Source organism: Schistocerca piceifrons, chromosome 5 (assembly GCF_021461385.2).
Source record: "Schistocerca piceifrons isolate TAMUIC-IGC-003096 chromosome 5, iqSchPice1.1, whole genome shotgun sequence".
Taxonomy (NCBI): domain Eukaryota; kingdom Metazoa; phylum Arthropoda; class Insecta; order Orthoptera; family Acrididae; genus Schistocerca; species Schistocerca piceifrons.
The window spans coordinates 643,339,197-643,356,726 of record NC_060142.1 but is presented as its reverse complement, the minus strand read 5'-3'; the positions used below and the strand labels follow the sequence as shown (position 1 = coordinate 643,356,726).

The 17,530-nt window shown below is 38.8% G+C and overlaps 1 protein-coding gene across 2 annotated transcripts in view; it reads left to right on the top strand.

Annotated features, from left to right (window-relative positions):
- LOC124798387 (endoplasmic reticulum metallopeptidase 1-like) overlaps positions 1–17,530 on the top strand; it is a 250,540-nt gene that overhangs the window by 127,519 nt on the left and 105,491 nt on the right. For both annotated transcript variants that reach the window (XM_047261761.1, XM_047261760.1), the window contains exons 5-6: positions 6,641–6,761; positions 6,972–7,274. In XM_047261761.1, the coding sequence (XP_047117717.1) occupies positions 6,641–6,761; positions 6,972–7,274 (424 nt within the window). The remainder of the gene's footprint in view (positions 1–6,640; positions 6,762–6,971; positions 7,275–17,530) is intronic.

Below are 17,530 nucleotides of genomic sequence, written 5' to 3'. Positions count from 1 at the left end.
ACCGTAACATTGTAGTAGCACATTGTATTTTGTATTGTGCAGTGTAGCTTTTGGTCAGTAATTTCTTCCGTGTCTTGTTTCCTTATCTGGTTTGCCATCACAAGAGTTGTGGGCTTTTTTTCTGTTTGTTCTTGTGTTTAACACTTAGTGTATGCCAAAAAGGTGTTTTTCTTTAATGATAATAAGATGTGTTCAAATTGCCTGTTAGTTCTTTCCTGCCAACTGCAGGACACTACAGTTGACACTACACATGCTGGCAGATGACGTTCACCAGGCATTTTTCATACCCACACTCTGCCTTGGATCATCACATTGTGTACCATGATTCATCACTCCACACAACTTTTTTCCACTGTTCAGTCATCCATTGTTTACACTCCTTACACCAAGCGAGGCATCATTTGGCATTTACCGGCATGATTTGTGTTCTTCCGTCGGCAGCCTCTGTCAGTCAACAGACGAGGTCGGTCTGTACGCTTTTGTGCTCCACATGTCCTTTCACATTTCCACTTCACTATCGCATCAGAAACAGTGGACCTAGGGATGTTTAGGAGTGTGGAAATCTCGCGTACAGATGTATGACACAAGTGACACCCAATCACCTGACCACGTTCAAAGTCTGTGTGTTTCACAGAGAGCCCGATTCTGCTCTCTCACAATGTCTAATGACTGCTGAGCTCGCTAATATGGAGTAGGTGGCAGCACAGTGCACCTAACATGAAAAACATATGTTTTTAGGGGTGTCTGGATGCTTTTGATCATGCCCAGAAATGAGGGACATACTATCCACGATCCTCCCCATTCCACCACCCACCCAACCTATACTACATTGTGATCGATCACTATACCACTCCCATTCCCAGCTCCTTACCACAAGGGTCATATCCCTGTGCAAGATCCAGGCACAAGACCTGCCTGATTTACTCACCCAGCACATCCTGCTCTAGTCTTGTCAGATGTTTTCCGTATCTCATCTGAGGCAGTGCCACTGGTGAAAGCAGCCATGTCACATACCAACTTTGCTGAGGGGCCAAGAGCAGAGTTGACCACTCGGTGGTGGAATATGCTGATGAGCACAACATGCTTGAGTTCAGTGGCTGCTTCACAGCCTGTGCCATCTGGATCCTTCCCCAGTCCCAGCTTTCCTAAACTACACAGATGGGAAATCATTTTTGTAACACATCCTATGCTCCTGTAATCCTCCTGTCCCAAATCTCTACTAACCCACTGCATTCACACCCTCTACCCAACGGTCTCCCTTCCTAATCCACATCTCCATGTCATCACCATCATGCAGTGCACAAACTCGCAGGCTCTGGTCCCTGTGTCGCATTCTTGTCCTGTACACTTGCTGCCTCTCCCTCCGACATTCCTATCACATACGCCCTCTGCTTCCCTCCGAGCCATCAGCTACCCCTCCCCAACATCTCCTCCTCCTCTTTCTCTCTCTATACACTCCACTTGAGGCCACACCTAACCCCAGTCTACTTGCTTAGCAGTCCTGGCATTGTGGGCTCGTCTGGCACAGTGTTGCTGTTTGTAGGTGCGGAGTGAAAAGGGGGGAAGGGGGAGGGGGGCAGCAGATAGGGGTGCCCAAAAGAGCGATACAGATAACCGTACTGCAGGTACACTCACAACAGAGGGGTATCTGTTGAGAGACCAGACAAATGTGTGGTTCCTGGAAAGGAGCAGCAGCCTTTCCAGTAGTTGCAAGGGCAACACCTTATGATTGACTGATCTGGCCTTGTAACATCAACCAAAGTGGCCTTGCTGTGCTGGTACTGTGAACCACTGAAAGCAAGGAGAAATTACAGCTGTGCTGTGTGGTTAAATGATGATGGTGTTTTCTCGGGTAAAATATTCTGGAGGTAAAATAGTCCCCCATTCGGATCTTCGGGCAGGGACTACACAGGAGGATGTCTTCATCAGGAGAAACATTCTACGGATTGGAGGATGGAATGTTAGATTCCTTAATCAGACAGGTAGATTAGAAAATATAAAAAACTTCTGGTGAGGTGAATACAGCGTTATAAACACAAAATGAAATGGGAATAATGCAGGAGTAGGTTTAATAATGAGTATGAAAATAGTAATGCAGGAAAGCTACTATGAACCAAATAGTGAATGCTTTATCAGAGTCAAGATAGACACAAAGCCTATGCCTGCCACAGTAATACAAGTTTATGTGCCAACTTGTGCCGCAGATGATGAGCATACCAAAGAAATGTATGATGAGATAAAAGAAAATATTTAGATAGTTAAAGGAGACTAAAATGTAATTGTGATGGGGGACTGGAATTCGACAGTAGGGAGAGGAAGACAAGGAAAAATTGTAAATGAATATGGACTCGGTGAAAGGAATGAAAGAGGAGGCCACCTGGTAGAATTTTGCACACAGTGTACTTTAATCATCACTAACACTTGGTTTAAGAATCATAAAGATGGTTGTATATGTGGAAGAGACCTGGAGACACCAGAAGGTTTCAGATTGATTATACAATGGTTAGGCAGAGATTTACGAACTAGGATTTAAATTGTAGGACATTTCCAGGGGCTGATGTAATCTCTGACCACAGTTTATTGGTTATGAACTGTAGATTAAAATTGAATAAATTGGAAAAAGGTACGAAGTGAAGGAGATGGGACCTGGATAAGTTGAAAGAAGCAGAGGTTATTGAGAGATTCAGAAGGAACATTGTACAATGGTTGACTAGAACAGGGGAAAGGAATACAGTAGAAGATGAATAGGTAGCTGTAAGAGATGAAACAGTGAAGACAGAAGAGAATAAAATAGGTAAAAAGACAAGGCCCAGTAGGAATCCTTGTGGATAACCCAAGTGATATTGAATTTAATTGATGAAAGGAGAAAAATTTAAAAATACAGCAAATGAGCCAGGTGAAAGGGAATACAAATGTTTAAAAATTAAGATTGACAGGAAATGCAAAATTGCTAAGAAGTAATGGCTAGAGGACAAATGTAAGGACTTAGAAGCATATTTCACCAAGGAAGAGATAGAGACCACCTGTAGGAAAATTAAAGAGGCCTTTGGGGAAAAGAGAAGCTGCTGTATGAACAACGAGAGTTCAGATGGGAAACCGGTCCTAAGCAGAGAAGGGAAAGCTGAAGGATGGAAGAAGTATGTAGAGGGTCTATACAAGGGAGGTAAATTTGAGAGCAATACTGTAGAAAGGGAAGTGGACGTAGATGAAGATGAGATGGGAGATATGATACTGTGAGAACTTGTGAAAGATCTATGTCGAAACAAGGACCCGGAAATAGATGATATTCTGTTAGATCTACTGATAGCCTTGGAAGATCCAGCCATGACAAAACTCTTCCATCTGGTATGCAAGGCGTATAAGACAGGCAAAATACCCTCAGACTTCAAGAAGAATGTAGTAATTCCAGTTCCGAAGAAAGCAGTTCGTGATTGATGTAAAAATTACTGAACAGTGAGTTTAATAACAAGTCTTGGTTGCAAAATATGAAAATGAATTCTTTACAGAAGAATAGAAAAATTGGTAGAAGATGACCTTGGGAAAGGTCAGTTTGGATTCCAGAGAAATGTAGAAACCCGTGAGGCAATACTGACTCTATGACTTCTCATAGAAGATAGGTTAAGGAAAGGCAAACATACATTTATAGCATTTGTAGGCTTAGAGAAAGCTTTTGACAATGCTGACTGGAATACTCTTTCAAATTCTAAATGTGGCAGGGGTAAAACACAGGGAGTGAAAGACTATTTACAATTTGTACAGAAACCAGATGGCAGCTATAAGAGTTGAGGGGTATGCAAGGGATGCAGTGTAGTTGAGAGGGGAGTGAGACAGGGCTGTAGCCTATCCTGATGTTATTCAATCTGTATATTGAGCAAGCAGTAAAGGAAAGGAAAGAAAAATTTGGAGGAGGATTTAAAGTCCAGGGAGACAAAATAAAAACTTTGAGGCTTGCCAACAACATTGTAATTCTGTCAGGGACATCAGAGGAATTAGAAGAGCAGTTGTATGGAATGGACAGTGTCTTGAAATGAGGATATAACATGAACATCAACAAAAGCAAAATGAGGACAGTGGAATGTAGTCAAAGCAGATGATGCTAAGTGAATTAGATTAGGAAACGAGACACTTAAAGTAGTAGATGAGTTTTGCTATTTGGTTAGCAAAATAACTGATGTTATCTGAAGTAGAGAGGATATAAAATCTAAACTGGCAATGGCAAGAAAAGCATTTTGAAGAAGAGGAATTTGTTAACATTGAATATAGATGTAAGTATTAGGAAGTCTTTTGTGAAGGTATTTGTCTGGAGTGTAGTCATGTACGGAAGAGAAATATGGACAATAAACAGTTTAGATAAAAAGAGAATGGAAGCTTTTGAAGTACTATAGAAGAGTGGTGAAGATTAAATGGGTCAGTCCTCTAACTAGTGAAGAGATACTGAATAGAATTGGGGAGACAAGGAATTTGAGGAGCAACTTGACTGAAAGAAGGGATCGGTTGGTAGGACACATTCTGAGACATCAAGAGATCACCAGTTTAGTATTGGAGGAAGTGTGGGTGGTAAAAATTGTAGAGGGAGACCAAGAGATGAACACAGTAAGCAAATTCATAAAGATGTAAGTTGCAGTAGTTATTTACAGATGAAGAGGCTTGCACAAGGTAGAGTAGCATGGAGAGCTGCATCAAACCAGTCTTTAGACTGAAGACCGCTACAGATAACAAATAAGTAGATATATATGTAACATTATTTCACTGTCCTGCTTTACTTGCCCTTTTCACCTCTACAGATAACAAATAAGTAGATATATATGTAACATTATTTCACTGTCCTGCTTTACTTGCCCTTTTCACCTCTACAGATAACAAATAAGTAGATATATATGTAACATTATTTCACTGTCCTGCTTTACTTGCCCTTTTCACCTCTACATTCATCTTTGTCTCTACTGCTTGTGCCATTCAACTTCATGCATGGTAACCGTTGGCATGAATGCATGTTCATGTGATGGAGCTCAGTCAGGAGGTGCCAGGTTTGTAAACTGGTGGTGAAGAAAAATTTGCTATATGGAATGGATAACATAACTGGACATTTTTCATAGATTACTTTGTGAAAGTAAATATTCTTTGTTTGTATTGGCACAGGGTGGTTGCTGCCCAGTTGGGATAAGGGGGAGGTATAGGCATGTAGATGTATTAAAGCATAAATAGATAAGTTAAATTTCCAGCAAGGGACATATTGTAGCTATTTTACTGTTTATTCTAGCCTGGATTTCCAGTAAGTCACACCCAAAGGGACCCATGAGTCTACAAACTGCTCACAGCTGAATTCTAGTAGCAGAATATCTTCAAGGAAAAAGAAAGACAATTCACAGAATGTGGCACCCCTGCAGAAAAAAGTTGGTGACAGTTGGTATTTACAGGTGGAGTAGGAATATGTCCATTCTGTCAGATTACTAAATTGAAAGAAAACAGTTGTTATGTTCTGCAGCTTCAGATTGGGGCCATGTGACCAACAAAGGATTTTTCCACTTGGCTTGAGGCAGTAGCCTGATGTTGAAAAGTTACTGAAGTGATGTATGGATGGTCATGTACATTTCCTGTCAGTGGCAGAGTCCTCTTGGAACACAAACCTCTCCATCTTCTGTGGTCTTTCCACCACCTCTCTGACACTACTGTGGTTCAGTCTTTTCTTCTGAATGCTTTCTTCAACTACTTCTAGCCACTTATCTCTTGGCCTTCCCCTTAGTCTCTTGTCTTCCATCTTCATCTTCTGTATCTTTTTCCTTCAATCCTCCAGGGTTGCTAGTCTCACTAGAAAAGAGGCGCTGGGGGAAGTAGAGCTGTGAGGTGCGTCTGGATAACTCAATTGGCAGAGAATTTTTCCTTGAAAGGCAAAGGTCCTGTGTATGTATCCTGATTCACAGACAGTTTTAATCTGTTGGCAAGTTTCAAATCAACACACATTCCATTGCAAAGTAAAAATTCATTCTGGAAATCAGAAGTTCCTTGGTTTTATAATTTAACTTTCGAATATTTTGATGCGATAAGTTTATGTTAATCTCTTTTTTACCTTAAAGTTTTTTAGATTCAAGTTTTTTTGCTTCTTTTGATGCTGACAGCCTGAAATTTGAGTTAACTCTTAAAAAATTCTACCTTCATACCATTTGCTAAAGGAATATTGTCATTAGTGACAATGCTGCCTCTTAAAAATTCTGCTGTTAACCCAGTCAGTTTTTTTCCCCATTGTTATTGAGGTGTAGGCCATGCCTCATAAAATCCGAACTGCCAATAACTTCAACAGAATCCAAACCTATCTTTAATGCTGTAATTGACAGAAGCAGATTATCTAACTTGTGATTCACCTACAGCTTGGAAATGTCCCGCTTATGAAATTGCTCTGCTGGACTGACACTAGACAAGCTGTCCCTGTCATTGGAATGTAAGTTAGTGTCTCATCCTCTGGATGCAGCTGCTTGGTTTCATTACTGCTGCTATTGTTGGCCATATCACCTTTTCATATGTTTGTAAAATTCTTTTTTTTCTTTTCCACATTGGTACAATATTTTATTAATTATTTGTTTTTGAATCAGAAGAATCAGAAATTGTTTTCTAGTACTGTAATTGTGCATATATTGATATACAGATGTATGCTGATTCTGCTCCTCACCCCCATGGTACAGTTGTTGGAGAAGAAATTTTCCAGAGTGGTTTGGTTCCTTCTGATACAGATTTTAGAGTGTTTAGGGATTTTGGTAATATATCAGGTAAGGGAATATTGATTTTTTTTAATGCATTACACAAATAAAACAGTGACAAGATATCAATTATCATTACAGTTGCATGAGAGAACATTGTGAAAGCCTATTGGTAGAGCTGACTTTAAGTGCCATAGAGTTTGTTTCTGTTTTCTTCTTTTTGTTGATGTGAACTACACACTTTTTGTCATAAACTTTTTTTTTTTTTTTTTTTTTCAGGATTGGATTTTGCACATAAAGCAAATGGATATGTGTATCATACAGTCTTTGACAGTATATTCTACATTCCTGAAGGAACATTTCAACACACTGGGGACAACATGCTTGCCCTCGTCAAGAAAATCGCATCTTCCAGTGAGCTGACCAATCCGGGTCAGGCCTCAGATGGTCGTGTTGTCTACACTGATGTCGGTGGACTTTTCATGGTGTATTATTCAGAGTTCACTGGAACCATAATAAATATGATTGCATTTATTTTATCACTGTACACAACAGTGTACAATATAATGTTTGTTGGGAAAGGTACTACATTCAAAATTAAATTAAAGTTATATTTATTTCGGTTATTTGTTATGCATGTACTGATTTTACTGAAACTTGTCTGAAATGTTTTTGTGGGGGAACAAATATGAGTTGAGAGTTCAGCCATTGTTGTTGTTGTGGTCTTCAGTCCTGAGACTGGTTTGATGCAGCTCTCCATGCTACTGTATCCTGTGCAAGCCTCTTTCATCTCCCAGTACCTACTGCAGCCTACATCCCTCTGAATCTGCTTAGTGTATTCATCTCTAGGTCTCCCTCTACGATTTTTACCCTCCACGCTGCCCTTCAGTGCTAAATTGGTGATCCCTTGATGCCTCAGAACATGTCCTACCAACTTCTTCTAGTGAAGTTGTGCCACAAACTCCTCTTCTCCCCAATTCTATTCAATACCTCCTCATTAGTAATGTGATCTACCCTTCTAATCTTCAGCATTCTTCTGTAGCACCACATTTCTAAAGCTTCTATTCTCTTCTTGTCTAAACTATTTATCGTCCATGTTTCACTTCCATACATGGCTACACTCCATACAAGTACTTTCAGAAACGACTTCCTGACACTTAAATCTATACTCGATGTTAACAAATTTCTCTTCTTCAGAAGCGCTTTCCTTGCCATTGCCAGTCTACACTTTATATCCTCTCTACTTCAACCATCATCAGCCATAGTTAGACCAAAACTATGAGAAGGAAGGGGAAAATCAGTTATAATTTGAAAGATTCGTCTTTTCCCTTTCTATTTATTATGTATGCTCTCTGAAGCCTTCCCCTTCGTCTTTGTCTCCTCTTATCCTCGAAACTGATGGGTCCTTCTGTCAAAGTGGGATCTGAGTAACCTTTCTTTCCACTATCAATCCCTGTTTCTTCCCTGAGGAAGGAACGTAGAAGTCATGGAAACTAGAAATAGTTAATTCTACATTTAAGTGTTTTTGAAAGCAGTATCTGAAATTTTGCCTTCTGAAGGTTAATACTCTTCAGCCATTCTCTCCATTGTAATTTAACTGATTCCTTTTATTATTTCTCTGATTTAAAATAAGTTATCTTATACATATCTCCAGTTTCCATATTCCACATATATTATTTATTTATTATCAAGGTTACAAACGTATGTTCATGAAATGACACAAAGAAACAGGATGATCCAACTTGCTTCTTCTCCATAAGCAATATTTATTTCTTCTCCATCTATGGAGACACTGCATTATTCAGCATTTATGGTGCGTCACCAGTCTTTTTGGTAGCAAAACCTTTAAATCTCCCATCCAAATCCCAGAGTCAATCATCACGATAATCATTCTAGTCAGAGATGAATAGCCTCTCAGTCAGGATTACATAAATTTGGCACATGTTGTCCTAGTGCAGGTGCCCTCATGGTTATCACTTCTCAGCCACCATCATACATATAATTTTTTGAAACTTTTTTAACTCGGGAAGGGATCAAGATTCTTGGCTATCGGCTTTAATTTTGGTCCAGATTGTGGCTGCTTTTACACTCCAAGATTACCAAATTTATATGTAAAAGACTTCTTCAGACATTGATCGAAGCTAGCCCAATTTTTGTCTTGAAACTTACTGATTTCTAATGTAATATCCCTCATTTGCATGTGTTCTTCATCATATGAATAAATAATCTGTTCTTCAGATTGTTTTGTGATGTGAAGGTCATACTGTGTATGTATTTCTACTTCTGTCGAAAGCTGAAATGGCATGTTCCAGTGCTTCTGTTTTATATTGAATTCATGGAATGATGAACACGTGGTACTGTTTGTACGATTTGTTGTTGCATTGTTTGCTAAGCTTAGCAATGTTCATAGGCAAAGAAAAATAGGTCATCTGAATTTGCACATTCTCTGTAGTTCAATTACTTATGCCATGCAGTGCTCCATGAATTCATGAGAAGTAAAGCAAGTCCCTCTATCAGTAATTACGTGCTTGGACTCTGAAAATTAGTTTTTTTCTGATTTCACCTTACTAATTTACCATCACTAAATGTTGTTGTCTTTACATGAAACAGCCAACTAAACTTGACAAATGTGTCAGTAATATTTAGGATGTGTCTACATCCTTTATGAGTCAACTGAATTGTTCCAGAGTGATCTGTGTATATCACTTTTTAAACTCTTTGAATAAATGGTGAAGGAAATCTGCCTTCTTTTCTGACTCCTTATTTGTGGTTAAGCATTTTATACATTTGGAGATCACTCGTTGCATCTTGTCAGTCAAATTTGCCATTTAAGAATTTCGTTTTCATTTTCTCTTCAGTTTGCTTGAAAGAGTAACGTCCTTTTTCAGCATAAACTGGATGATGATATCTCCTTGCATAGCGCATGGAACCACTAAAGTTTCTCTTCTGTTGAACTTGAAAAGAAGCCCATCTCTTACTAAAAAGTTGTTGTAAGCTTGTTCTTTGAGCATGTTTTTATCACTGCCACAACACTGTCCTTCATTTCAATTTTCTGATTCTGCCTATTAAACTATCTGCAAAACCAAACTCTACATTCACACAGCAACTTAAAGCATCTACATGTTTCATTCTAAAATCAGTTCAGTGGTGTAAGAACCTCTTTTAGTTTTTTACTTTTGGTTGTAGATGTTTAAAATTGAATCTAATGAAAGAACGTATTTGAGCATCTTCAAAGCTTGTTCCTGTTGTTCTTCAAACTTGCATTCCTGGTTGTTTTTGAGTAGACCACTCAGGGGTTTGGCAATCACTGAGTAATTTTACATTAACTTGACATTAACTACTGAAAGTATCCTGTTAGTCATAGCAATAGATTACAGTTCTGCAAAGTTTTGAATGGTGTCTGTCTTCTCTGAAGGTCAAATTAGTCAACGCTGTATGACACACCCAAAAATTTCAACAGCTCTCTTCAAGAACTACCATTTTAAAAAAGTAATTTCCACACAGTTTTCAACTCTAAATATGTATAAACAATACCATCCATGTGAACAAATATGATGTTCTCTCAAGCCACTTCCGTTGATGCTGGTCTCGTCCTCACCAAAGGCCAGCTACACACTTGCGTCCACATTAAACCAACCAACAAACAACAATACTTACATTTTGACAGTTCCCTCCCATACAGCCTTGGCATGTGAGGTAAATGTATTTGTTCAGATGCAGACTCTTTACAGCAATACACCACCATTCTCACCTTGGCTTTCACTGCACGTAATTACCCCACCAGCCTAGTTAAAAAGCAGATTTCCTAGGCCATCACATCAAATCCTGGCACTGCTGATCCCTCCACATAACAGCTTTGGAGAACACCATTGGTGAGTCAGTATTATCCTGATCTGGAATGTGTTAATCAGCTACTTCGGCATGGCCATGACTTCCTAAAATTGTGCCCTGAAATGAGATCCATACTGTCTGAAATTTTGCCCACCGTGCCTAGAGTAGCTTTCCTTCACCCACCCAATCTCTGCAATATTCTTGTCAGACCCTATGTTATTTCTGCACCCATCTCCCTACCCTACGGCTCCTACCCCTGTGACCATCCCCGCTGAAAGACTTACCCTATGCACCCTCCTACCACAACCTACAACAGCCCTGTAACTGGCAAAAGATGTACTAGCAAAGGGAGAGCCATGCGCGAAATGACATGTCATATACCAGCTATTATGTACACAGTTCAGCCTTCTACACCAGCATGACTGCCACCAAATTATCAATTACGATAAATGGGCATAGGCAGAGGGTATATACTGGCAGTTCACAATATCCTGTTGCAGAGCACGCTCTACAAAATGAGATTCGTGACCTCAGAACTTGGTTCACCACATGCGCCACCTGGATTCTTCCCCCAGACACCAGTTTCTTAGAACTCCACAAGTGGGAACTAGCACTACAACATGTCCTTGGTTCTCAACACCCACTTGGTCTTCATTTACGTTAATTTCTTTCGTCTCAGCTTTTCTTCACTGTAACTACTCTTTGCTTCACTCCGTTTTAGTTTCTACATCTTTAATTGTCTTTCCCGTCTATTTTTCTCTGCCCCCACCCACCTGTGTTATGTACAATGCTCTTAGCTTCTCACTCTTATTAACTCATGCATGACATTTTAATAGTAATCTCTGTCTTACCCTGTCTTCCTCCTTTAAGCTCTCAGATTTTCAAATCTCATCCAATGCAGTCCCAAACAATCTGTCTTTCCTTCTCATCCCATATAGTACGTCTCCCCTGACCTGCAATTCTGGGTGACTTTCCCAAAATCTACCCCTTTTGATAGACCTCTCCAGTCCTTTTCCTTCACCGTTCTTCCTTCCCCTTTAACCCTTCTGCCTGAAGAAGGAGCCATTGGCTCCAAAAGCTCGCCAATCACAACAGTGGTTTATGTGTGTGTTCTGCTGCAGCTTGGTGAGTAGATTTTTTATCGATTAGATTAAATAATTTTATCAATAATTGATTGTTTTCATTGTTACAATTCTTTTCCTTGATGTATTCATGTGAGATTTGGCCAAACTTGTTGCAATTGAAGAGTCTGTTGCCCTTATTCATGTGTTTGCAGTTATTTGATCTGTGACTTTGGCACCACAGTTGAAACACTTCCTGTTTGCATCCCAAACTGTGCTTTTGGTGCTTTTGTTACATGTGCCTTTAGCTTTTTTTTTATTTATTTTTTTTTTTTTTTACTGAAGTTTTTGAAATTTTCATCCCTGTAATTTTAATTATAATTTTTCGTTTCAGCAATGGCTTGACAGCACTTTCGTAATGTCTCAGTTCTTTCTTGAACTCTTTCACGTTTCACATGCCATAAAGCAGAAGTCTTATACCTCAGTGGTCTTATATCTCATCTATCACTCATGGAATAGTGAATTTTTTGTAATATTACCTCAGTTCGGCAATTTCTTTCACTGCGATAATATACGCTTAAGGTGTTGTACCCCCTTTTTTTCATAAACTCGTATTTTGTAGGTCTTTGCAGTCTGGTCTCCTTGTTGGATTTTTATTACATAACTCTCAGGCATTTCCAATTTGTTTTCCTCATCTGAAACTGTTTCAAAAATTAACTTATTTATGAATTTGATGGCTTTTAGCAGTGCACATGTTATATTTTTATTTATTCTTTCTGTTTCACCTAACACTGTGATTTCTAGAGATTTTACTAACTTGGTTAAGTTGAGTATAAGATAATTTTTGATAGTATTCAAAATAGCACAGTTGAATTAGTTATGGCATATGAAAATTAATGTGTAGATAAACCTGTCATTAGGAATTCAAGAGTGATGTTCCACATTCAAACATATTTTGTGTAGTACTTTCTTTTTTCTTTGCTGGTCATTTTATCTTTTGTAACAAGTGACATTGAGGGCAGTCATTTAAATTCCTAATTCAAATGTTGTAGCCATGAAACTAATCAATTTAGGAAAATATAATATAACTGGATAGATGAAAAAAATGTACTCACCAAGTGGCATCAAGAGAATACACATATAAAAGTTAAGGAAGTGTGCAAGCTATTGGAGCCAATGGCTACTTCTTCTGGCAAAAGGGTTGGAGAGGTAGGAAGAGGGGTGAAGGAAAAGGGCTGGCAAGGTTTAGAAAATGGGGAGGTTTACAGAAAAGTTGCCCTGAACCCCAGGTCAGGGGAGACTTGTTGGACAGAATGAAAAGGAAAGACCCTTCTCCTTCAAACTTTCTGCCAGTAGGAGCCACTGGCTGCAAAAGTTTGCACATTTCTTTAACTTTTATACATGTATTCTCTTGCCGCTGCTTGGTCAGTAGACTTTTTATCCATCCAATTACAGCATAAGCTGGACATTAGTGTGTATATATGTGTATATACACCAGAAAATAATTAATGTAGAGTAATGAAATTTTGGGAATACGTTTGTCTAGGTAACATATTTATGTGATTAACATTGCGAGATCATGGGTTATTGCAAGTGTGAGGTAAACAACTGAAAATGCGAAACGCTGGTGTATTAATTATCAATGTAACCACCAGAATGGTGAATGCAAGCATGCAGATGTGCATGTATCTGTGTTGTACAGGTGCCGGATGTCAGTTTGTGGGATGGAGTTCCGTTACTGTAGCACTCGGTCAGTCACTACAGGGACAGTTAACGCTGTTTGTGGTTGATGCTGGAGCTGTCATCTGATGATGTCCATTATGTGCTGACTGTAGACAGGTTTACTGATAGAGCAGGCAAAGGGCCATGTTGACGCTTTGTAGTTGTGGCATATGGGCAAGCAGTATCCTGCTGGAAAACACTCCCTGCAATGATGGGTTCATGAATGGCAGCACAACAGGTCAAATTACCAGATTGATGTGAAAATTTACAGTTGGGATGTGTGGGATAACCATGAGAGTGGTCCTGCTGTCATACAAAATTGTACCTCAGACCATAACTCCAGGTGTAGGTCCAGTGTGTCTAGCAAGCAGACAGGTTGGTTGCAGGCCCTCAGCTGGTCTCATTCTAACCAATACACGGCCATCACTGGCACCGAGGCAAACCAGCTTCTGTCAAAAGACTCAACAGACCTCAATGCTGCCCTTCAATGAGCTCTCGGTTGACGTCCCTGAAATCGCAAATGGCAGTGGTTGGGGGTCAGTGAAATGCACACTGCAGGGTGTCTGGTTGAGAGCTGTCCTTGAAGTAATCAGTTTGTAACAGTTCATTGTATCACTGTGAAGCTAACTGCTGCTCAGATTGCTGCTGCAGGTGCAGTATGATGCACCAGAGTCATACAGTGAACACTGGGGTCTTCCCTCTTGTTAGTGCCATGTTGCCATCTGGAGCACAGTATTCTTGCTACCGTCCATTCTCGTGGCCACCACTGCCAGCAATCGTGTACAGTGGCTACATTCCTGTCAAGTCTTCCTGCAATATCGCAGAAGGAACATCGAGCTTCTTGTAACCGTATTACATGACCTCATTCAAACTCGGTGAGGCATTGATGATGGCATCTTGGTTGCCTTAAAGGCACTCTTGACTAACAACAACTCACCGTGTACAATATATTGCTCATGACTGTTACAGTGTGTGTTTAAAGCAAACCTGATTTCCATCCTCATAGTGGCACTACTAGCGTCAATCTTATGCGAATGACATGAAATTTGAATAGACATTATCTTTCAGAAGTAAAAATGTGCCTACCAACTTTTGTTTGTGTTCTACAACTCCTTCTTGATGTTGCAATTTTTTTCCATCAGTGTGTTTTGTTCATACAGTCTTTTATGTCATAAATTGTTGTAATGGACCTGAACTATTTAAAATTGTCTTCAGAAATCTAGATGTTGGTTATGGGTGATAGAGAACAAAATAATTTTGGGAAATTTTCCTGTTATGAAGACATATAGCTTTGTTCAAAATAAATTGTGCTATTGAAATACCTGAGTTCAAGTAGTATAGAAATGAGAGGGCTGGTGATGAGTACAGATAAAAAATGAAAGAAAGGAATAAAAAAGAAATAGCAAGGAAGAAAGAAAGAAATAGCAAGGAAGAAAGAAAGAACTGACTAGAGCAAGAGAATAAACAGTAACTCTGGGTATGGGGGGAATGCCTGGATGATTATAGTGCTGAAGCAAAAATGGAAGTCTTCACTGTTCTAGCGCAGTGCGTGTTCTTCTACTGACAACTAGTACTACGTATGTATTTCATCATTATTGTCCAGCCAATAGGGAGAAGATCCTCCCGTGATTTGAAAAAAGTTATGAGGTATATCAATTTAGAGTAACAAGTGTTGCTTATATACTAGACTAACTACAGTCAGTATTGGATACTGTTTTTATGTGGTATTAATAAGTTGCACTTACTTTTCTTTGTTTATTTATTTTTTAATGCCACAACATAAATGCTTCACTCTTTACACAGGAAAGCTGCTGCTTCAAGAAAATCTACATTTCTAGTTATTTTATTCAGCTGCAGTTTACCAATTAGTGCACCTTCTCATTCTGTAAATATGTGAATACTTAGATGAAGTGCTGTACATATACCTGTTTTGTTTTCCTGTCTATTTCAGTAATATCAAGCATGCATGTCTCCATACTTGCTGAGCAGCCCTCAGTTTTTGAATGTTTTTGTATTAAAATCCTTGTCTCTCTTCGACAAGTCAAAAGTGGTAATATAAAGTGATTTTAAACTTTTGTTCTCAGTCACATTGGAAGCTTAGTTCAGATAATCCTACTTAGTTTCACTGAAGCACTCCAAGCCAGTTTTACCCTTGTGTTTCTTTCTTTTCTTGTCTTTCCAGTAGTTCTCCTTAACTGACCCAAATGCAAAAGCTTATCAATTGATTGTATGGCTTTATTGTTAATGTGTACCACTTATGTTGGAAGTTATTGTAGTCTTATTATAATTGAGTTTCAAGCCTGCTTGAAAACTTTTTCTCGTAGGTTCTTCCATTTGTTGTTGAAATTCACCCGTAATAGTGGCAAGCAGTAGGTCTACACTGTCATAAGCAAAACAAATGTCATTGAGACATGTTCGGATAATATGTATTCTTTTTTGTTTTCTCAGTTTAAACACATGAAGAGTACTTCTAGGACTGTTGAGAATAGTTGTGCGATATGTAATTTCTTGGCTGATCATCTTTCAGTTCTGAATTTCACACTATTGTGTTGAAGTCTGATGGAAGCTGTACATGTTTTTCTGTATACTAACAAGAATAGGATTAGTACCTTACTCCACAAGGACTGATAGTACAGCTTTTTTGGAACTGGGTCAGAAGCTCTACCAGAATCAATGCATTAATGATTTATTGTGCCCTGTCACATGCTATATGACCTTCACATATGTTTGTAGAATATCCTTTACAGTGTAACAACAGTACTACTTTGGCCATCTACATAAAAACTCCAGTGAAGAAATAATGAGAAAGTGCTAGATTTCTCCCATTATTCTGGTCTTCATTTATATTAACATGTGCTGTCCTTCCATCGTCTGTGCTGTTCTCCTTTTTATTATTTTGCTTTCTAATTTAGTTCCCATTTCCCCCTGTGTTCCTCCACTGGTTGTCTCATCCATTTTCCCTTCTCTTCCTTCCTTCTTTCTTTGTTTTCTTCATTATATTATTTGGAGTTATTCTACTTCATTTCATTCTTTCATTTTTCACTGTTACCTTTTGATTTGTGCCTGTCATTGATTAATATTTTCTTCTCATTATTTTTTCTAATTACCAATTATCGTTTTCATGGTTCATAGAACCTATACTCTAAGTGACTAATTCCTTGTTGATTGTATAGCTCATCCACATTTTTGTTCTTGTTTTGGTTATGCTTCCCTTCTTCAGGAGGACAAGAAGTGTGTAAAGATTAAGGAAGTAAGGAACATTAGGATGTAATGACCATGGCCATAAGAGGAGCAGCATAAGCTCGTTGTACAGAATTATGAGGAAGAAAATCAGCTACATCCTTTTGAAAGGAATCATCTTGATATTTGCCTTAAGTGATTAAGGGAAACTCTAGACAACCTGTCTCTGGATAGCTGGACAGGAATTTGCTCGGCCATCTTCCAGCTGCAAATCCACTATGTTAGCCACTGTGCCACCTCATTCGAGTTTGGAAAGATCGAAACTACATACTCATTTTTGGTGGCATTGCTTGCTGTACTGTACTTCTGCTCTCTGTTGGAAAGAGTTACGTTTTTGTCTTTACTTTCTGTTTTGATAGGCTACTTGTCGTGTTTACAGAGGTGAATAATTTAACCTGATGCAAGTGAGATTTGCATCTCTGCTGCTCCCCTCTCTGTCAGTATTGCTTTTTTGTATCAGACACAAAATTCAGTTGAGAAAACTGTTAACTTTCAAAGAGATCGAAGAAAGGCAGGCAGTGTAGTGCAAAGTACTCCAAAGAGTAAATTTAATTGGTTTGTGTTGCTGAACTTTCCTAACAACAATTGTATTGCCTGTGCGAAAAAGCAGAAGTTGGCAGCTTATCAAACACACAAATTTATAACGAGAACTATCTGATACTGTTGCAGTTGTTGCTTTCGCCACCAAATGTCCCTTGCCTTCAAGATATGAAGGTACTGTAAGTGTGGGATGAAAAGAAAAAGGAAAAAAAGAAAAGAAAAATAAATCTACCCAGAACAATGATAATGAAAAATACCTGTGCCAGAAACAGAGAAGTGACCCAGAATTTGATTCACTTTATGTGCAGAAATTCAAAACAAGCTAACTTACAACTCAGATACTACACCGTTGCTTATAAGTGAAAGGAAAAAGAGGACTATCCAGGGATTTCAAAATGTAAGATATGTATAAAATTATTAGAGATTTTTCCCAGGAGAGCAAAT